This window comes from Neophocaena asiaeorientalis, unplaced genomic scaffold, assembly GCF_003031525.2.
Source record: "Neophocaena asiaeorientalis asiaeorientalis breed wild unplaced genomic scaffold, Neophocaena_asiaeorientalis_V1.1 scaffold345, whole genome shotgun sequence".
In the NCBI taxonomy this organism is placed as follows: domain Eukaryota; kingdom Metazoa; phylum Chordata; class Mammalia; order Artiodactyla; family Phocoenidae; genus Neophocaena; species Neophocaena asiaeorientalis.
In genome coordinates, this window is record NW_020175181.1 from 2,257,935 (window position 1) to 2,279,738 (window position 21,804).

Genomic DNA, 21,804 nt, shown 5'->3' on the forward strand with positions numbered 1-21,804 from the left:
TACAGCTGCCAGGGGCCTTGGAAAACTGAGGCCCAGACTTGCCCAGGGCCACACAGGTGAGTTAAGGAGAGCCAGACTCTTTATACTTGGTCCGGCCTCTTTCCATTACACCAATGTCCTGATGTTGTTACCTGTGCTACCTGATAATCAGAGTAATTCATTTTTATGTAACTCTTTTATGTTTTAATCTCATGGAATCCTCCCAGCAACCTCAAGAGATGAGTATTACTATCTCCATTTGACAGTGATGAAAACCAAGGCTGGCGACTGTCTCCGTGACATGGGCTAATAGGCAGGCGTAGCCAGGACTGGAACCCAGGTCTTCTGATGGCCCCAGACCTGTGCTCTTTCCAAGTCTTCACGGATTCCTCCACATTTGATCTCTGTGTGACTCGGGGCAGAGGCCTTTGCCTCTCTAGGCCTCAGGTTTCCATTGGTCTGATGAGGGGAAGTCTGACACAGCTTCCTAGGGACTGGGTGAAATAGTCAGTATGTGCCAGGCTTTCAGGGGGAGGGTTGCCTGGTAAATTCCAGGGGGGGAATGATTCCACATTCTGTGACTTCTTGTCACACCCAGCCCTGGACGAACAGCAGCCAGCAAGCCCTGAATGGAGCCTGTATAGAGGACCCCGACCTCCCTATAGTCCTTAAGGGACTGCTGGTTCAGTGTTGGATGTTTCTAGGGTAGAGGAAGCAATCTGAGGGCTCTTGAGGGATCCACTGGGTAATGAGGGGAGGAGCATATGAGAGATGATCCCAAGCCTGCCCATTTCACAGGGCTGTGCTGAAGATTAAATGAGATCATTAGTGTGAAGGCATTTGAAATACGTTGAGAGCACTACATCAGTGGAGGGCATTAGCAGCCACTGGGTGGCTTCTGTCTGCCAAGCAGGGGTCCAGTGATCTCTAGGACTGACATCTTTGTCGTTGGCTTAACGCTTTCCTTCCCCTGCCATCCCGGCTGCCTTGCCATAGCCCTGCAGCCCTGGGAACAGAGCCAGGCGAGAAAGATCCGGGAGCCCTCCAAAGGCGGGAGCTCCGGTCCCTCCTGGAAATTAGCTGAGCTTCTGCTCCCCATCTGCAACACACTCCGGCTCCCACTTTCTGAGTTTCCACAACTCCCCTTGTCGCCTCCCTCATTCCCTTCTTCCAGTTCACACCACCCCTGGGGGCAGCTGAGCGGTAGCTGATGCGACCCAGTGCCCTCATTCACTCTCTCTGACTCATCTTACAGTCTGTCTCGCCTGTTTTCCCTGCCCGCCACCTCTAGGCTCCCCGTTCCCTTTGTTCTCCCCTCACTGTGTACAAACACCATGCCTGTCTCCTTGGAGTCTCCTTTCATATTTACCTCGGGCCTCAGGGGATGGGAGGGTGTGCAAGTGTCTGAGGGTGTGTGATTGTCATTAGTGCCCTGTTTATCAGTAGTCATTAGCCATCCATACTTACCTCGTGTCTCCGGGAGGGGGGGCTTGATAGCATACTAGACCTGAGAGGTAGGGAGAGTTGGTAAAGTCACAGGCAGACCCACAGCTGAGGTTATGCCTCTGTACAATGGCGACTCCAGTGTTTGTGTACAATGCACGTACTGCAGTGAGGACTGGGATGCCCGTAGCTTGATCTGGAGAAGGCCCACTTTAATTGTGCAAGGAACACTTTTTTTTTTTTTTTTTTTTTTTTTGGTATCTGATTTTAATGACTGTTTTAATTTTGAGCTTAAGTTTTTGAGGGCTCGGGCTAGATGATTTCTAAAGCTTTGGTTCTAGATCTTTAGAAGGAAAGAAGAGTACGTATGTAGGGGAGGCAAGGGCTGCAGATGAGACAATATGCAGGCTGGAACTGACGGGGGGACTGGAAGAGGTAGAAACAACAGCACTGCTTGTTGATCCCCAAGTAAGTAGGTCTGGAGGGAGGGTGCGGGGTGCTGCTTGGCTAGAGCCCAACTCTCTCTGTGGTGGGTATGGGAAAGAGACCCTGCAGAAGCTGCCCCCAAAGCCAGAGGGATGAGGTCACTACAGAGAGTACAGACCGCACTGAATTTTTACTGTCTATTTGTGGGCCCCTCTTCTTCCTCCTATTTCTCAGCATTGGCATTAACCATAAACAGTTATGCAAGAGGTGTTTCAAGCCCGAGAAACAACAATAATTGCAAGAATAATGCCATTTACTTAACACTTGCCACGAGCCAAGCCCTATACCATATATGGTATACAAATTATCTCATGTAATCCCTACAAGCATCTTCCATGAAAGGTGTTATTACTGTTCCCATTTTATACATGAGAAAACTGAGGATTTATGACTTGCCCAAGGCCTTATGGTTTGTATATGGCAAATCTAGTTGAGCCCAGGTTGGTTTGACACAAACTTGGATCCTCTTTTATGCTTAAAGAATCAGGAACATTGGGCTGGGAACTGGTTGCTGGGGAGGTGGTGAAAAATGACAGGAGCTGGTGTAAACGCGTTGAGTTTAAGGTGACAAGAGTCCCGCAGGCAGCAGGAGGTGGAGCAGGGGAGTTTAGAAGCAAGCACGGGACCGGAAGTGGAGTTTGGGGGCTCATCTGTAGAAGAGGGCTCCAATGAGCCCCCTGGCCCTCTGTTCTGGATGCTCTCTCCCTTTATGTAAGTGACTCCCAAATCAAGGTCTCCTGTCCAGGTCTTTGCTGACCGTTTTTTGTAGAGTGCTGTTTTCGGGGCATGGATATCAGAGTCAGGCAGGCCTGGGTTTAGTGATTTACTAGTTCTGAGACCTCAGTTTCCTCATCTGTAAAATGGGATAGTAACAGTACCTATGTCATAGTTCTACTGAGAGGATGATAATCGACATTAAAGCACTTTGCATAGTTCCTGGCGTGTAAGTGTTCGTAAATAATAACTTTATTACTGTTATCTTCAACTGCTTAATGGATGTTTTCACTTGACTACCTTCCTGATATGTTAAACATATCACATTTTCGTCTGGCATTCAAGGCCTACCAGAGTCTGGCTGTAATATATGTCATCAATCTCGCCTGCCTAAGCAAGAGATAAGAGAAGCTAACAGCCAACTCGTCTACCCCATACTTTGAACTCAGCATGTACCTCACTGCCCTTCTGCTGATTGCACTGTTTTTGTATCCTCGATTATCCTGGTAACCAGGGAGTGGGAGTTACAGGAGCAGGTTAAGCTCAATGTAAAGAGCTTCTTAATAGTTAGAATCGATCTACTTCTAGAGATAATGGGCTCCAATCCCTGGAAGTGTCCGAGGAGAAACTGAATGTCACAGTTGCTCTAAAGGGATTTAGGTACCAGAAAAGCCATTGAACTAGGTGATCTTTAAAGTCCCCTCCTCTTCAAAGTTCTTAATTGTTAAAAGTAGTAAAAGTAGTATTTTTTAAAGCAAAATATGAAATGTTCGGTTCATCTTTTTGAAAATTAAGGTGACAGGATTTAAATGTTAATGAAGGAGATCAACCAATAATAGAGATATTTCCAGCTCTCTATCATGGCCAATTAGAGAAAGACAATGAGAAGCAGAAAATAGAAGAAAATGGGAGGAAAGACAGGAAAGAAGTAGAGGGGGACAGTGAAGAGGGGAAAGAGAAATGGAGTCACAGAGTCGGGAAGAAAGAAGGAGAGAGAGTGCGTAAGGGGTGGACAGCAGTGTTTCTGGGGAGGAGAAACCCCAACTGGGAGAGAAAATGCTCTGGGGGAGAGAGTGAAATAGCATGGTTCCACTCTCCTGATCTTAAGGTTAGTCTCCACATAGGGCTGTGTCCAGTCTCTAGAGACTCCCCAATAATCTGGGGAGTGTCTACGATCCCAAAACTGGCCTGGTTCCTTCCACATGTCCCCAAGGACACCAGCCCCACGCCAGACACTCTGAGACTTACAGGGCCGGGTCGTCACGGAACTGTGCGCACCCGCACCTCCATCCCAGCTGAGTCGTCCATGATCCTTAAGAGAAGAAGCCTCACCATAGCAAGTGACCAGAGCTCCAGGCTGGGTCTGGTATCTAGGTCAGAGTCCATGGCCTCTTGGCACTGTTGGGAGCAGTAACTTTCATTCCTTCGTCTCCCTGGTGGGTGTGGTCAGTTAACAGAATTTCCATGAGCTGGGGGCATTTGGTAATATAAAGGTTGGACCGGCAGGAAGCGTTTAAGACTAATACATTTGCATCAGAGGTTCTGGGATTCAAGTTATGTTGGGGCTCAGCAGGCCTTTTGGTCCAGTGTTGGGTGTCTCTTGCTGTGTGTTGGCTGGCGGAGTGTATTATCATATTGCCCTTAGTCATCTCCAGCCCCCGGATAGCGCAAGATTGGATGAAGTGGCTGTGATAATGTTCTCATTGTGCTCTGAGGACTAGGAGGAAGGGCCTGGAATTCAGCGGGAGAAGGGTACCCCCTCCCATCTGTGCCCTGCTGTCCCTAGCCAGTCTGGGGCACTTCTGGGGCCAGCTGGGCCTGAGAGCTGCTGAATCAGGTAGCCTGAGTAGATAAGAAAATGGTCTCGCTTCCCACCAATCCAGCCCTTCAGCCATGGGAGCTGCACAAGGCAGACTCCTGTGCTCAGAGCTTATAGGGCACCTGTACCAGTGCTTTGGAGTATATCTAGAATTTTTAATACCCCGAGGAATTCCTGGGCATTAAATCCTGGTCAGACTAAAGACTTACTTTCTAGTTGTCTCCTTTTCCTCTCAGATGTACTTCACTGAGGGGTGCCAGGCCCTGGGTTGAACTGTTTCTGCGGTGGTAGGTAATGGACCTGCAGGCTTTCTCCTTTCTTCAAGCGAGCCAGCAGAATAATAATAACAGCAACAACTGGAATAATAACGGTAGCTACCGCTTCTTTAGTGCATGTTTAATGCCAAGTACTCGCCGTACTCTCGCATTGTTTGATTCAGTCTCCACAGTAGCACCATGAAGTAGTAGTGTTTTAATCTCCATGTGACAAATGAGGATACTAAGGCCCAGTAACAACGAGGGAACCATCCAAGGTCACATGCCTGTGAGGTGTTAGCACCAGCATATGAGCCTATGCCTGCGTGACTCCAAAGCCCACGACCTTCCCCTCCACACTGTATCACCAACTCAGAAAGGAAGGCTCCACGCCAGATCCCTGGCTGGTAGGCCCCCGTGGGAGCACTTGTCTGCTGAGATGCTTGACTCAGCTCTGTCCTTCCACATGATGCAAACCCCCAGCCTCTGACCTCAGCCTAGAGCCGTTCGTTCATATAATCGACAAGTCTTTTTTAACACTATGACCAAGAATACAAATCAGTAGATAGGGTTAACCTTGTCTTTAAATTGTTTAAGTTTCTGGAATGAATCACAAGAACTCACCAATAATGGTTATCTCTAGGGATTTTAATAGGAAGGGGGCTTTTATTTTTCACTTTATAGTGTTTTTACAACAAGCATATATTACTTTGTTAATTAAACAAAAACAAATCTAGAATTTTTAAAGGAGAGAAATATATAAAAGAAATGTGTTAATACATGGTTGGAAGATTGGCTTAAGTGAATAATTGAGGGGAATCCAGAGTTGATAATGATTCTTAATGATACCCAATCCTGTGACTTTGGACAAGTCACTTCCCCTCCCAGGGACTGTAAGAAATGATCAGTAGATGATTCCTTGCTCTCTGCACCATTTGCCTATTCATCTTGGAAGCAGTGGGTCAGGAGCCCAGGGTGAGAGACAGCCTGGATGAGGGGCAGTGAGGGCTGGAGAGGAATGACCAAGCACTACCTGGAAGCTGGAGGCTGAATGACCCAGGATCTGTAAAATACTGAGTCTGCACCTTATGGATCCTTAGGTCTTATTTATCCATTGCTGGCTTTGTTGCGTTCTGTTGTCTGGCTGGGTTCGCATCCCTGGTGCTGGAGAGAAACCCTTTAGCACAACACAAATAAGTGAGGGAAGTAGGGGAGAAAGACAAGGTGAGGATCAGATCTGAAGTGCTCATGGTTTTCTCGCTCAAGTAGATGGGCTGATTTTTTTCTTCCTGCTTGTCTCCAGGGTGGACTGAAGCATTTCTGGGCATCCGTACCCTGTCCAGGGCAAGGCTGGAAGTAGAGTCCAGCTTACCTCACTCCCCAGCCAATATGTTTCCTGATCTCTAATTGTTCCTTCTTCTTGATGAGAGAATTACTAGCATTTGAAAGACCATTTATGTAGATTTTTGAGCCATCCAAGGAGACTCAAGGCAGGAAACTCGGACGCGGTTTCCTGATTTATGTTCCCCAAGGCAGAGAACCACTGAAAATAGCACTATTCTTCCCCCCACCATTGTCTCTTTCATTTCTTCTTCCCTTACTGCTGGTTCCTTGAGATCTATAACCAGTGGCCGCAAAAGGAGAAGCAGGTCTGTGATGGTAGGCATGGCCGTATTTCCTAAGAGGTGGGAGCCAGGATTGTTGCAGTAGTTATTTTGTTTTGCTCTTTGTGATGAGTGGTGGGTAAATGTCAATCAGGTACTGGAACAGCAAGTAACCACTGACATTTGATTGTACATTATCATTTACCAGGTAGTTCCACATCTATTATGCAACTCACCATTCTTACCCAAAGCCTGCAAGGTTAGTGGGTATTTGCCCCATTTTACGGATGAGAAAACTGAAGTCCAGGAGCTGATGCCCTAGATTTCTTAGCAAATAGGATGGTAGAGTGTGTACCAGGATTCAAGTTCTCTGACTGTCATGCCCAGTGCCCTTTACATCTTTCCACCATGGAACTTGTGAGGTGGCCCTTCCCGTGAGCATTCGGGTTTCAGCCTCTCTGGGGGACCCTAGTATTACTGGCGACCTCCCCCCACACACGCAGTTAAGAGCTCTATCCTGCTTATCTCAGAGGCCCCTATAAGAACTTCACACAGGCAGAAGCGACTTCAGCAGAACCCTGCCTGTTTCATCTGGAAGAGAAAGAAATGGTGCCCTGAGCTTTCCTGATGGTTCCTGAGTTGGCAAAGGTGCTAAGACCAAATGTTGCTTTCCTCCAAGGCACCTTTCTGCCTGAACCCAGGAGAAAGCTGTGGAGCAAGAAAAAGGACCCTGGACTTGGAATTAGGAGGCTGATGTTTAAATACCACTTCTGCCGCTCCATAACCTCAAGCAAGTCACTTCACCTGTCTGAGCCTTAGTTTCCTTTTATGTCAAACGGGGATCATACTCGTTATCTCATAAGGTTCTTGTGATGATGAAATAGGATGATTAATGCAAAAAGGACCTAGCCCAGCCACAGGCACATGGCACGTTGCATCTGAGACTCCTGTCTCCTGCAGAATGTCATAGATTAGCTGGCAGTGGCAGCGCGGAGCCTGTTTGGCTTCTCTGTAAAATCATCCTTGATGATATCTCCTCAGAAGGGTGGCTGTCTGGGCCCGGCTGTCTCCATTCTGGCTTTCCAGATCAGCATTTAATGAGTGCTGGGGTCTCCTTCCTCCTCCTGATTTTGCACTACAGTTGCTCCTGGAATGGGAAAAGGTGAGCCTCTCACCTTTATCCCAAGCTGTATCTGCAAGCTGACATGGTCCCTGTGGTGATCTTGGCTGTTAATTGTCACAGCAGCTGACCTGCCTCTCATACCTGGAATCGAGGACCCTAATCGAGTTGGGAAATTATTTGGAGAGTTGCATAGTCAATATAGGAGCAGACACACATACCGATTCCGTAATTATGAGACTCCAGGCTTAGAATTCTCCATCTCCGGGCCTCAGTTTTGTCATCTGTAAAGCAAAGGCGGTAGGGGTGATTCCCTGAGGTCACCTTAGTTATCCGGTGATTCGTTTCCCTCTTGCAAGAGTCAGACCGTGTCCTTGGAGCTCCCAGCCCTGTCTTTTCCACCCCACAGCCTCTGCTGGCCTTTTAGTTACAATGGACATATTTAGAACCAGTAGAACCAAACCCAGTCCTGTCCACAGGCCCCACCCACCTGGACTCTTTTGCCCTGAGACATCACAAGGGCAGCATTAACTGGGGCAGCTAAGAGCTCTAGGGAACTTTTCCTGGGGACTAGAAACCCCATATTCTGCTTAGTGCCCTCCCAGCCTGAAGTGGGCCCAGGGATTTGAGGCATCCCTGTCCCTCCCTGCCCTCCTTAGGTGATTAAAGTTAAAGACAGAGATCTCTGAGGAAAAGGAGGAGACGACCACTGGTATCCTCCAAGAAATGGGGAAAAGCAAAAGCAAGAGCAAAAAAGCTGTTTCTAAGCAAAGAACTGCAGCCATGCATGACATATTTCAGAGCGGGGGGATGAAACAGGCAGCAATGAACTGAGACTGGGGAGAAGCGGGCACTGAGGCCCTGCACCTGGATTGGGGCCCACCCCCAGATTTCGTGCCAGGACCAGCCCCGTCTTCTAGCACGAGGCAGGTTCTGTCAGGCAGGCTTGGCTGACAGTGTGGGCTGGGCCGGTGGGCAAGACTTGGCGAGAAACCGGTAAGGCACATTCGGTTGTCATTTAAATCACATGTGTGTCGGGGCAGGGCTAGGCAGAGAAGCATAGGGGCAGTGGACAAATGGAATGGGGTGATGCGGGCAGTCAGGCATCGTCCAGGAACTCTCTTCATGGAGCCCAGGGCCTGGCCAGAAGGAGACATCCTGAAGCGAGATTTCCAGGTCCAAGGAGGAGGTTTAACACGAAGCCTGATGAGCAAGAATCAGCGCAGAAACCAGTCCTGGGAATCACATCGTGGGGGTGGCAGTGGGAGGAGGGTTGGGACTTGGAGGCCCTGGTAGTCTCGGCTGATGCATCAGATTCCGGGCCTGATTGGCAGCTGAAGTTCTGCCTGACAATGTCCAAATGGGTTTCTTGAGCTACGTGTGGGCAGCTGGAGAAGGTGTGGGCCGAACAAACAAAGAATCGTTTTGAATCAGGTCCATCTCCACACTATAAAATCACCACAAAAAAAAAAAAGAAGCATAAAGGAGCATTTTGTAAAAGGAGAGATCAGACCTTTGCAAGTCTACCGCAAAGGTATAGAGAATATAAAATAAATGGGAGGCTCAATTTTCTATCTCTTATTAAGTAAAATTGAAAGTCATGGTAATACTTGATGACTATGACATTGTAATAAAAATGGTTCCATTATTTATTGCTGGCAGTGGTTTAGAAAGGTAACTTGACAGTATGTTCTAAGATATACGAAATGTTTACAGCCCTCTGTCCACTCCTGAAATTTCCTTCTGAGAAAGTCTCTAAAAAAGCAAAAAATTGGGAATTCCCTGGCAGTCCAGTGGTTAGGACTCAGTGCTCTCACTGCCGAGGGCCTGGGTTCAATCCTTGGTTGGGGAACTAAGATCCCACAAGCCACGCTGCTCGGCCAAAAAAATTATATGCACAGAGTGTTTATTGTAAACATTAAGCAAACAACCAAAATATCTTATAATGGGGGTTAATTAAATATATTATAAATCATCCACTCTAAACATTATGCAGTCATTAAACATATAATCATAAACCTTATGGAAGTAACAGGAAATTCTTGAGATATTTGATGAAATGGAAATAGCAGGACATAAACTTATATTTATACCATGTCTATAGATGTGAAAAAATGATGTGTGCATATGGAAAAATCTGGGGGAAAAAGCTAATTAATTAGCTATGAGGAGGAATACATGAATTTTTTCCCATTTTGTTTTATTTCTGTGGTTATTTGATGTTAGTGCAGTTTTTTTTCTGAAAGCGGAAAAAGACAATAAAAGGTTAAAAATGTGTCCCCAGAATCCTTTAATGAACTGTGAGGTATTTAATCCAGTACCCCTGAGATAATGCATTCCATACATTTATTACCTTCTGTAAACAGAACTTCTCTTTGTTCTAAAACTCAAGGTACAAGCTCTTACTCTCCGTACTAGGGATTGATTGGAAAAGCCTGGAGCTTTCCTTTTCACACCTGTTTTGATGGTATAATTTCCAGGTCTATCCTCTTAACCTTTCTTTGTCTTTGCCAACTAAAGAGTCCTATTTTTTTTAAGTCTCTTATAATAGCCCTTGCATGGTTTTAGCTGCCCTTCTCTGGATCTTCTCTCTCCTTCAAGTCCCCGGAGATGCAGCAAGGGACTACACACAGTACCCCAGATTCAGCTGCATCATAGTTTTATATTAGGGTAGAATGATTTTTGTGTTGTTTCCAAAAAGCCTTGGTGATGGTGCCTGGCCAGATGCTCTTAGCTTTTTTAGCTGTGGCAGCATATTAAGCCAACGTCTTCTGGGAACAATAGAGAATTACTCCCCCTCTTTTCCCTCTGTTTTGGTTTATAACTGATGGCTCACAGCTATCATTTAATGAGTAGAGCGAAGATTACTTTTTCCCAAAATGTAAAACTCTAACTGACGCTCATCTGCCATTTTTTGGTCAGCTCACACGGCCTAGAAATTCTGCTTTTTACCACCTGCAAGAATCTGGGGGCATCTGTGAAGTTGGTATTTTACCTGTACACCCTTTCTTGCATGATTTCTGATGGAAGTCAGTACCCCCATTTAACATTTGGACATTTTTCCACCTAGAGAGGTGCCTGTTCATTTCTGTTTCCTTTCCCTCATCCCCCTCCCGTTTCTCTGTCTCCTCACCCCCTCCCCCATGTAACTTTGAGTAACCTCTGATGTAGGACCTTGCCAGGAGCATTTTAACCTCTAAAGTTCTGGCCACTGGCTTCCCCATGGACTGAAATAATCTATTTTGTCCCTGAAAGGACTCTTGGAGATTAGTCAGACATGATTTCCTCTTGCTGGAAACGCGTTGCTTTTCTTTTAGCAGGTTCTGCTTCCTAAAGCACGCCACACATTGTCTGCAGTAGGAAGAGCATGGGCTTTGGAGCCAGGCAGACCTGGGTCTGGATTCTCCATTTAAACTGAACAGCTGTGATGTGACCTTGGATGGATTACTTAACCTCTTTGAGCTTTCGGCAGAAAAATGATGGTGTTAATAATATGCCACTTAAAACACGTCACACAAGTCACCTGGGGGTCTCGGATGCTGAGTCACTGGGTCTGCATAGGGCCTGAGATTCTGCATTTCTAACAAGTTCTCAGATAATGCTGATTCTGGGGACTGCTAAAAGCAGGGATTCCCAAATTTGCACACTGGAATCCCCTGGGAACCTTTGAAAACCACCGATGCCTGGACCTCACCACCTGCCCCCTCCATTTCCAGTTTAACTGGCAGTGGGATGTAGCCTGGGCACTGAGCCTTTTAAAAGTTCCCCAGGTGATTCTAATGTACATCAACGTTTGAGACTCAATGCCTGAAGGGTTATTAGCAGAAGTAAGTGTGAGACACCTGGCGCATAGCAGGTGCAAAGAAAAGGATGGTTTTCTTTCTCTTGGTGCCTTGCCCTGTGCTTCTCTCTCCATCCTCATCCCCAGTCTTTACATCAGGTAGGAGAAAGCAGGGCATCAGCTGTCGCCCTGTGTCTTCCTTACTAGAGTCTCCTCTAGAGCATCTGGCTTGGGAGTTCTCACTGCCACTTGTGAGGGGAAGGGACCAAGATAACCCTGCCATGTGGCCTGGCACTGGGAGTTTCAAAAGCGCCCCAGGCGATTCTAATACGCAACCTATTTTGAGAACTAGTGTCTTTCTATTCAGTGGCAAAGAGTGAAGAACACTAGGGCCACATAACATGCCAAAGGAAGTGTGAGGACTCAGGGCTGGAGCAGGCAAGTGTGTCCTAGAATGGGGGGCCAGGCCAGATACCAGGTCCCCCCAAATGCCATTACAGTTAGAGGGATCAGTTATCCATGGCCTGCAGCAGTCGGGGGCTTCCTCTGTGGACAAGGAAGCTTCCTCCTTCCTCCCTCTTCACACCCAGCCCATCCCTCCTGCCAGGCTTCCCAGATGCCCAGACCCTGCTTCTCTGCCCCTTAGCCAGTACATGTGGCTTGACCAATTGAAGGAGAAGCTGAGGTGAAGATCCAGTTCTGCTCTGGATGAGTGAGCCCAGAGAAAGGACCTGGAACCCCCCTCTGAGGCTACCCCAAGGAGTCCTTTCTGTTCATCAAACATATTGAGCATTTACTGTGTGCCAGGCACTGTGCTAAGTCCCAAGACTCAGATCCGAGTAAGACATGGTTCCTGACCTGAAGGAGCACACAGAGGAGACAGGATGTAAACAAATGATGGGACAATATGGGAAAATAGTAGGAAAGTGTCCTAGCTATTGAGGAGGCCTAAGGGAGGAAATGTGCAGAGTTGAGGGAATCAGAAAACTTCCCAAGATGCTCAAGCTGTGTCTCGCAGGGAAAGTAGCCATTTTCCAGGTGGATGTGAAGCGGAGAGAGAAGCCTGGTCTTGTGAAAAGGCACAGCCCACTCAGGGGGCTGGGATTCTTTTGGCAAAGCTGGAGCACAGAGCACATGTGGGGAGTAGGTGAGACCAGCCCACGGGGCCAGTAACTGCTACAGACTTTGTGGTTCATCCTGCAAGGAATGGAGGCCCTTTCAATAGTTTGCAGCAGAGGAGAGGCATGTTCAGACTTGTGTGGTTGGCGGATCCCCTTGGGTGTCATGTGGAGAGGGCTGGAAGGGGAAACTGAGGTGGGGGGAGATCCTGGCAATGATCCAGGTGAGTCATGGGGACCACAGTGAAGTGAGCCGTTGTGATGATGAAAAGGAGGGAAGAAGGTGAGCTGTACCCAGAAGACAGACTTGATGGGATTTAATGACTGGCCAGATGAAGGGGCTGAGTGAGCTGCAGGGCGGGGACTCAGGTGAGGTGGGTAAGGTGCCTGGGGCACACAATTTAAGGAGTCACTCATGCAAAGGGTGGACAAGTGTGACCGTGAGAGAGAAGGAGTCTGTGCTGTGGAGGTGGGTGGATGGTGAGATGGTAGCCAGGAGCAGGGCCTGGGGGAGGTGCTAGTGCAGCCCTGGCTACGCTGCCATGGGGAGGGTGCCTTGCTTGGCAACAGCTCCCTCTGAGGCTGCGTGGGGCGGCTCTGACTGGCCCTGCTTCACTCCGTGTCCTCTGTCACCCTCACACAGCCCAACCTCTGACCCCGCGAAAGCAACCTTCGACCCCTGTCCTGCTCTGTCCTCCGTGACGGATGGTACAGGGACCCCCTGCTCCCCTATCCTGCCAGCACACCCTGCTTGGAGAGCCCTCAGGCAGGTCAGTGGCTCAAGGTGATTTCAACCTTCCAGGGGGCCTGGGATGAAATCAGTGGACAGCTGGCATGCCCCGGGCAGCACCCTCTGACTAGCAATAATGAAAATGCATTTTTTAAAATTAATTAATTAATTTATTTTTGGCTGCTTTGGGTCTTCGTTGCTGCGCGCGGGCTTTCTCTAGTTGCGGCGAGTGGGGGCTACTCTTCGTTGCGGTGAGTGGGGGCTACTCTTCGTTGCGGTGCGCGGGCTTCTCATTGCGGTGGCTTCTCTTGTTGCGGAGCACGGGCTCTAGGCACGTGGGCTTCAGTGGTTGCAGCACGTGGGCTCAGTAGTTGTGGCTCGCGTGCTCTAGAGCACAGGCTCAGTAGCTGTGGTGCACTGGCTTAGCTGCTCCGTGGCCTGTTGGATCCTCTCGGACCAGGGCTCGAACCCGTGTCCCCTGCGTTGGGAGGTGGATTCTTAACCACTGCGCCACCAGGGAAGTCCCTGAAAATGCATTTTAATGTAGTCACAACTTAAACAGTTTCCCCTACTCCTTTTTTATTTAAGCTTCAGATTCAACCATTACCTATGGAATGTCTGTGCCAAGTGCTGGGTCGGGCTGGGGGTGCTGCACACAGCGCAGGGGATCAGTGGGGAGACTGGCGTGGAGCTCAGATCTCACCCCTGTTAACTAGCTGCATGGCCTGAGGCTAGTTCCTCTCAGTTTCTTTACTTGTTGCCTGGGGTCTCTCTGGGGGTGAGGATGGAGACACCTGGCAGGTAGCGGTAGCACTCAGCAGATGTTTGCTGTGGCTTTCCTTCCCGGAGCAGAGGCGGCTCCAGGGTTATGGACGTGAGAGGTGACAGATAACTCGGCCGAGACCTTGCAGTTGGTGGGTAGAGCCCAAGTCTTTCTGGTCATCTCCAAAGCTCATGCTGCTTCTGGGGCCCCATGCGCCCCTTAGTGCTGCAGAGTTTTCTCCCTTTGGCTTTTCTTCTGTTTTCCAGCTGAAGATTAGAGCCTTTCCTGCTGCCTGTGTGAGAACCCCCTTCCTGAGTCAGGAGTCAGTTACCTAAAGGGCTGGGCTGCCCAGTGACTGTATCCGGTGTCTCCCCGCCTCCTAACACCAGCTGGGTCCTGTTGCCAGGATTAGGTTGCCACCCGCACTCCCTTCCCAAGCGTGGTGAACCAGCCTTCCGTATATCCAAAGCAAAGCTTCCATATCCAAAGCAAACAGAGCAGGTGCCCTGTATTCTCTGAGGGATTCCCTCTCTTTGTCTCACCTAATGGTCCTGCTGAGAATGGGAGCCTTGTGCTGGGGCCCAGGAGGCTGGAGGGGGAAACTTGCCGAGGGTCATGAGGCTCCTTCTGGGACACATCTTCTGTCCCCTCCTGGAAGGACCACAAAACAGAGAAGCCAGACCTCTCAAGCTGGGGCTGCTGTGGCCCTTTGAAAAGCCCCAAAGCCCATCTCTTCAGCCCTCTGTGTCCGCAGGCCATGGAGAGCAAGCTGCTCATCGGGGGCAGGAACATCATGGACCACACCAACGAACAGCAGAAGATGCTGGAGCTGAAGAGGCAGGAGATTGCCGAGCAGGTAGGGCAGGGGTCTTCAGGTCCCTGGGTTGGGTGGGAGGGGCACATGGCCTTGAGGTCGCACGGGGGTGCTTAGGGCAGTGAGCCATCGTGGGCTCAGTATCCCTGGAATTACAGCACTGAGAACCTAAGGCATGCTGCCCTGCATCCCTTGGGTCCACTGCCCAGGTGGTGGCTCTCCATGAGGACAGCCTCCGTAAGGCACCTGGTACTAATTCCTGGGCCTTCCACAAAGGTGTGTGTTCTTTGCCAACTGCAGGACTGTGCCCTAAATCATCAAGAACCACAGTTTGTTCGTCTTACCAATCAATTGTGATACTACATGGGAGAGGCTGAGGCAGCTGGAAAGCCAGTATCTGGGCATCGGTATACGGGGTCGACACCCCTGGAATGCCACAGCTGTTAGGGCTGAGGTCTCCTTCCATGGGGGGTAGTGCCTTGGCAAAAGCGTGGCCATATGAGCTGAGAAGAAGGTTCAGAGAGGCTCCACTGAGGATGGGGTGGGAGTAATGGATGTGGGCCATGGGGTGCCCCCTGCTGCCTCCTGGCGCCCGTGGTCATGACGAAGCCAGGTTCCATGAGAGGCAGAGCTCCCCAGTACGTGCTGCCCCGCTGAGTCCTGCGCCCTGCCTTGGCCTAGAAACGCCGCGAACGGGAAATGCAGCAGGAGATGATGCTCCGAGACGAGGAGACCATGGAGCTCCGGGGCACCTACACGTCCCTGCAGCAGGAGGTGGAGGTCAAAACCAAGAAACTCAAGAAGGTGAGATGCCACACAGAACTGGGTCAAGGTGTGTAAAGGCCTGGCAGCCTCTGCCGGAGACGTCACCTGCCCAAGGGGCGTGTGCTTTAGCGACCCCCTCCCCACTTTGCTTGGACTGCTGACCCCCTGAGTTACACTCCGTGGGTGCTGGGTGAGGAGCGGGGGGTAGGCGGGGGTCTGGGTGGGGTGGGATAGAGCCTTTCCTCCTGGGCCAGGAGGGGCCGGACAGGCTGGGAACACTTTTACTTCCACTCTCCAGGGTTGCCATCCTCGTGGTCCTGGGTAACTTCCCCCTTTACTCTGGTGTCACCAGTGAGTCACAGTTTGGATAACCAGGCACAGAGCAGGCCAGGGGAGTGGTGGGGAAACCTGAGGAGACTCGAGCCTGGGAGCACTCAGAGAGGGAGCACAGGGCTCTCCAGGGATGAGAATGTTGGCCGCCAGGACCCTGCAAAGTCCATGGCCAGGGAAAGGCGTGTGCATGAGCTGAGGGCCTAGGGCAGGAAGCAGCAAATTCCAGTCTGGATTCTGGGAAGAACCTGGAGAGCCCTTAGATTGCTGAGGTGGCTGCCCCAGAGCAGGCCAGGCAGAGGCCCAGCTCCAGTGGCAGTTTCCAGGGACACACCTTTCAGTGGGTTAGGAGTGGGACAGGAAGGTTGGAGCTGCCCTCCACACCCCTACTTTTTTTTGGTTTTGTTTTGTTTTGCGGTACGCGGGCCTCTCACTGTCGTGGCCTCTCCCGTTGCGGAGCACAGGCTCCAGACGCGCAGGCTCAGCGGCCACGGCTCACGGGCCCAGCCGCTCCGCAGCATCTGGGATCTTCCCACACCGGGGCACGAACCCGCGTCCCCTGCATCAGCAGGCAGACTCTCAACCACTGCGCCACCAGGGGAGCCCCACACCCCTACTTTTGAGAGCCGCTGGAGAGGCAGGAGTAGGATGGGTCACCTTGCAAACTGGCTGTGGCTCCCTTCCTTCCCTGAGCCCTGGATGGCAGTCCTGATACTTGCGTCCTGATTCCGGCTCTTCTGTTACCTCGTTGTATAACCTTGAGCAAGTCTGTGCCTGAGTTTCCTCACCTATAAAAGGGGGTGTTGGATCAGAAGTTCCCTCGCATCCCTTCAGATTTGAACATTGCACGATGTGGACAGCAGCTGAGAGAGCAGGTTAACAGGCCACAGTGTGGGAGGGACAGGGCAGCCTTTAGAATAACCCATTCCGATGGATGGTGGGGCAGGAGGGAGCTTCAGAGGTGGGCCCTGGGCTCATCCTGGACCGAGCTGGTGGACCCTGAGCCTGCAGCTGTCGGGACCCAGGCTGGGTGAGCGGAGTGGAGCCACATTGGTTGCCACACTGCACAGCCTCTGAGCTGCACCTGTCCCCACCCAGCTCTACGCCAAGCTGCAGGCGGTGAAGGCGGAGATTCAGGACCAGCACGATGAGTACATCCGCGTGCGGCAGGACCTAGAAGAGGCACAGAATGAGCAGACCCGGGAGCTCAAGCTCAAGTAGGGCCCCTCCTCTATCCATCTGGGGCTCTCACAGCCATCCCTCAGGCCCTGGGCCTCTCCCTGACAGGCTCCTCTCTTTCCTGAAGGCTTCATTCCAACTGTCTCCTCACCCATGTCCATGTACCTTAGGAACAGAGTGTGTCTGAGGGATGGGGGAGGGGCCCGTTGGAGTTTCCTCTACCTCCTGTTTCCTCCTTCCTCTCCTCGGCCTGCATTTGATGCACCCCGCAAAGTGCATGCCGGGTGCTGCCCAGAAGTAACTCCTAAGGCCCTGAGTCTATAATCTTTGCATTAGAAACTGCGATTTTCAAGCTCTATTATTTCTCTAGGGATTCCCTCCCCCCGACTTTTTGGTTTTTCCACCTTCTCTGTTCCCTCTGCCTCTTTGCTTCTTTTTTCTCATCCTTCAACCTTCATATACACTGTGCGGTCTCACGTGGCCCCGTCTACCTCATTCCTCCTCCCAGGTACCTAATCATCGAGAACTTCATCCCCCCTGAGGAGAAGAACAAGATCATGAACCGGCTTTTCCTGGACTGCGAGGAGGAGCAATGGAAGTTCCAGCCCCTCATGCCCGGTGGAGCGTGAGTCTTTCACCAGCTGTCTGGGCCTAGGGACTTGCCAGCTCGCCCCAGGCCCGGGGTAGCCAGGGGCCTGGGGGAGACGGACGTTTTAGTGGATTGGGGAGGGCTGGGAAGGATGCAGGTGGAGGATGGGTTTCCCAGGACCTAATGTTGGGGTCTCCATGAAGGAAGGAGTGTCAAGTACAGTGTCTCATTGGTCTGGGATGCAGAAAATACTAGCTGGCTAACACTTGGCCAGTCTGGTGAGTATTCATTTGTCAGATGCCAAAAACAGCAACAACAGATAATATTGCCAAGCACTAACTATGTGTTGGACACTGCAGGAGACTCTGCAGATGGAAGGTAAATCAGACACAGTCAGAGCTCACAGGCCAGTGGGGAATACAGAAAAGTAATCAGATCAAGAAATGATAGAGACGTGAGGTCCTGTAGCCTCACTCAGCTGGGTGATTCAGCATTTCCACTTGTTTCCACATCCTAGCTCTTAGGTAACAGAGCTAAGTGCATTTAGCTCTGGGTGTGCCTTTCCCTCTGCTGGTGACCATGAAGAACAAGACTGGATATTCAAACCCAGCAGAGTGACTACCTCACCCAGCTGGACCACTGTCCCTTCGTTGACAATCTGTGTACAGAGGCGTTCAGGAGGCCTGACACCAATGCACTTCCCTAGAGATTCTTTGCTCTATCTATCCTAGGAATATTAACGCCAAGATAGGGCAGGAGTCTCCCCAAAGCTGGGGTGGGAAGCTAGCTGTAGAGGTCCACAGCTTCTCACTGGAGCAACAGATGCCTACTTAATTTGTCTACTTTCTGAAGGGCCGATCCTACGCAAGGCAACACTACAGAAGTTTGTAAGTGGCAAGTTCATGAGTAAAGGACTTTTCAATGGCATCAGTTTGGATTTAAATCCACCTTTCCAATCTAAGTGGAGGTCTGCAGTAGTACGTCATCTAATGCAGAAGTTCTCCACCCTGGCTGCAACTAGAATCACCTGTGAGCTGGGCTCCAGAGGGTCTGATTTAAAGGGTCTTGCGTGGATCCCAGGGCTTAAGAAAAATTTTTTTCAAGGCTTCCAGCTGATTCTGCAGGAAGCTAGGTTCAAAAACTACTACTCCAGCACCATCTGCTGGAGGAAGACGCTGGTGAGGCTTCTGCTTTGTAGAGTTATTTTGTGCTTACAGAGTTCTTGAGTTTAAAGTTTGTAGGTGGAGGAATTTCTTTACATTGGATAGAGATGGGATGAGAGACACTCTGAGAAGTCGTGTGTTTTTAAAAAATTTTTAATTTCGAAAAGCAAGAATAGTACAAAGAATTCCCACATGCCCTTCACCCAAACTCCCCGGCTGTTAGCATCTTGCCACACCTTGCTTTATTAATCCCCTCCCGTCAACCATTTGAGATTAAGTTGCAGACAGTCAACCCTTTACCCATATTTCCTAAGAGTGAGGACATTCTCTTACATAACCACAGTACAGTGATTAAATTCAGGAAATTCTGTTACCTCAATAATGTCCTTTACAGCAATTCCCCCACCGGCTCACCTGTGATGGTGCATTGCATTTAATTGTCATGCCTCTTCCATCTCCTTTAATCTGGAGCTGAGAATGGATCTTGATTTGAGTTTTGAAAATTTCATGCTTCAGAGGCGTTTATTCATTTCTCAAAACATTGTCCCTGCAGTTTTTACTTGACCCCCTAAGCACATGATCCAGACTCCAAAGCGTGGTGGGTGCTTTGCCTGAAGCTAAGATAAGCTTTCTGCTTAACGTTTATGAATTTCCATTCTTTGTTCTGTTTTTTTTTTTAAGTTTAGTTTCTTCCTTTTACTCGAATAAGTTTTAAATTAAAAAACCTTTTAAATAACTTCTTTCTCTTTTTTTTGCAAAAAATAAAATGGTTTGCATACACTGAAAAACCATTCACAGACTTTTAAAAATAAAACAGCTATCTTAAAATAGCACATGTTAAATAATTTTTAGAGTAGATACCAGTAACAACTTTTTTCTTTTTCTTTTTGTGGTACGCAGGCCTCTCACTGTTGTGGCCTCTCCCGTTGCGGAGCACAGGCTCCGGACGCGCAGGCTCAGCGGCCATGGCTCACGGGCCCAGCCGCTCCGCGGCATGTGGGATCTTCCCGGACCGGGGCATGAACCCGTGTCCCCTGCATCGGCAGGGGGACTCTCAACCACTGCGCCCCCCGGGGAGCCCCGTAACAACTTTTAAAAAGAAAGAAGTCAAAAAAAAAAAAAAAAAAAAAAAAAAAAAAAAAAAAAAAAAAAAAAAAAAGAAAGAAGTCCTCCAAAATATAGATTGGTATCTTTGCTCACTGTTGAGCTATTGCCTTTCCTAGCCTCTTATCCCTCTCTTTGCTTTAAAGGAGAATTTGTGCTCTTTACATGTTCTTTTCTAGGCCTCAGAACCAGAACCTTTCTGGGCGGAGGGAGTTGCCTGTGATGTTCTTTTCCCACCTTTCCCTTCTCTTCTGATTCCCCCCACCATCCTTCTTGCTCTTGGAAAGTAACGCAAAGAGAGAAAGATTCAGTGTTTTCTTTGCCATTAGGAAGCCTAAGAATTCGGCTCTTTCCTCAAAAGCTGCTTGTGGGTAATTCCCTGGCGGTCCAGTGGTTGGGATTCCACACTTGCACTGCAGGGAGCACAGGTTTCATTCCTAGTCAGGGAATTAAGATCCCGCGTGCCACGAGGAGGCCAAAACAACAAAGAAACAAATAAACAAGCAAAAAAACAAACCAAAAAAAAAACGGGCTCAAAGCAGGCAGTGGGCTTTAGCTTACGCTATAGTGTTTTCTTTCCCATAACTCTTCAGGAAGAACTGGTCTCGACATACATACCCCTTTGACTTAAATCTGCACACAGTTGCTCCCCAGCCTGCATTTGTACATCTCTATTAGCAGTGCTTCTAACTGGATCCCAAATCGACTGTGTTCCCTTAAAATTTTATATTAAAATTGTAAGGATGTAAATACATTTACAAGCTTTTTCAAAATTATGGTTAAGTATATTCACAACTTAAACATGCTGTTTTATACAGAATATATATGTACCTCCTCAGAATACAGAGAGTATATATTTTGTGTAGAAAATATCAAAATATATCTGGGTAAAGGGTCAAAGGTATTAAGGCAATTGTGACATCCCAGTGTTCTCCACTGTGCTTAAATACGGTTGATATAAACAGGTATTATAGATTTCTTTAAGAAAAATTCCAATAAATAAATTACTTCAAAAAGACATTAATAAATACCAGGTAGTCAACTACATGCTATTCTGAATTACTACTACAGATTATTTTCTTTTTCCTAATGTCACTTGTCCATTGTCTGATAACTGCAATAAATAATATTTATCTCAGAACTTAAAAAAAAAAAATCACAAAAATACAAAAGAAAAGTAATAATAGGGCATCCCTGACGGTGCAGTGGTTAAGAATCCACCTGCCAATGCAGAGGACACGAGTTTGAGCCCTGGTCTGGGAAGATCCCACATGCCGCGGAACAACTGAGCCCGTGCGCCACAGCTACTGAGCCTGTGCTCTAGAGCCCGCGAGCACAAGTACTGAGTCCGTATGCCACAACTACTGAAGCCCGCTCGCCTAGAGCCCGTGCTCCGCAACAAGAGGAGCCACCACAATGAGAAGTCCACGTACTACAAAGAAGAGTAGCCCCCGCTTGCCACAACTAGAGAAAGCCCACACGCAGCAACGAAGACCCAACACAGCCAAAAATAGATAAATAAATAAATAAATTACAAAAAAAAAAGAAAAGTAATAATAGATCTAGGAAGTTTTTATACAAAACAAATTTTTTTTTTTTTAAACAAATTTTTAAAATTACTTTCTACTGGGACTTCCCTGGCGGTCCAGTGGTTAAGACTCCAGGCTTCCACTGCAGAGGGCACGGGTTTGATCCCTGGTGTGGGAACTAAGATCCCACATGCCACACGGTGCAGCCAAAAATCCTCAAGCTCTGACAGCTCAATAAATTCATTTTTAAATAAATTCAATCTCAATAAATTCATTTTTTAAAAAATTACTTTTGTATAGCAGCAGTTGGTGGTTAAAATAAAGTAAACACAATTCCCTCCTAATTGGAATTCCCAAGCGTGATAGTGACTCAGCAACAGACAGCCCCAGGGTAGCATCACAGCATAAGAATCACTGGCCTGGATCTCTGAGATCTTTTGCCCCAAGCCCCTCCTTTCACAGCGGAAGGCTGAGGGTGGGCAGGTCCTTGGACGCAGCTTCCCGCATTTCAGGGAGCCCT

The 21,804-nt window shown here is 48.9% G+C and overlaps 1 protein-coding gene across 2 annotated transcripts in view; it reads left to right on the plus strand.

Moving 5' to 3' along the window:
* KIF3C (kinesin family member 3C) overlaps positions 1-21,804 on the plus strand; it is a 35,511-nt gene that overhangs the window by 4,187 nt on the left and 9,520 nt on the right. For both annotated transcript variants that reach the window (XM_024764521.1, XM_024764522.1), the window contains exons 2-5: positions 14,566-14,667; positions 15,307-15,429; positions 16,819-16,937; positions 17,408-17,524. In XM_024764521.1, the coding sequence (XP_024620289.1) occupies positions 14,566-14,667; positions 15,307-15,429; positions 16,819-16,937; positions 17,408-17,524 (461 nt within the window). The remainder of the gene's footprint in view (positions 1-14,565; positions 14,668-15,306; positions 15,430-16,818; positions 16,938-17,407; positions 17,525-21,804) is intronic.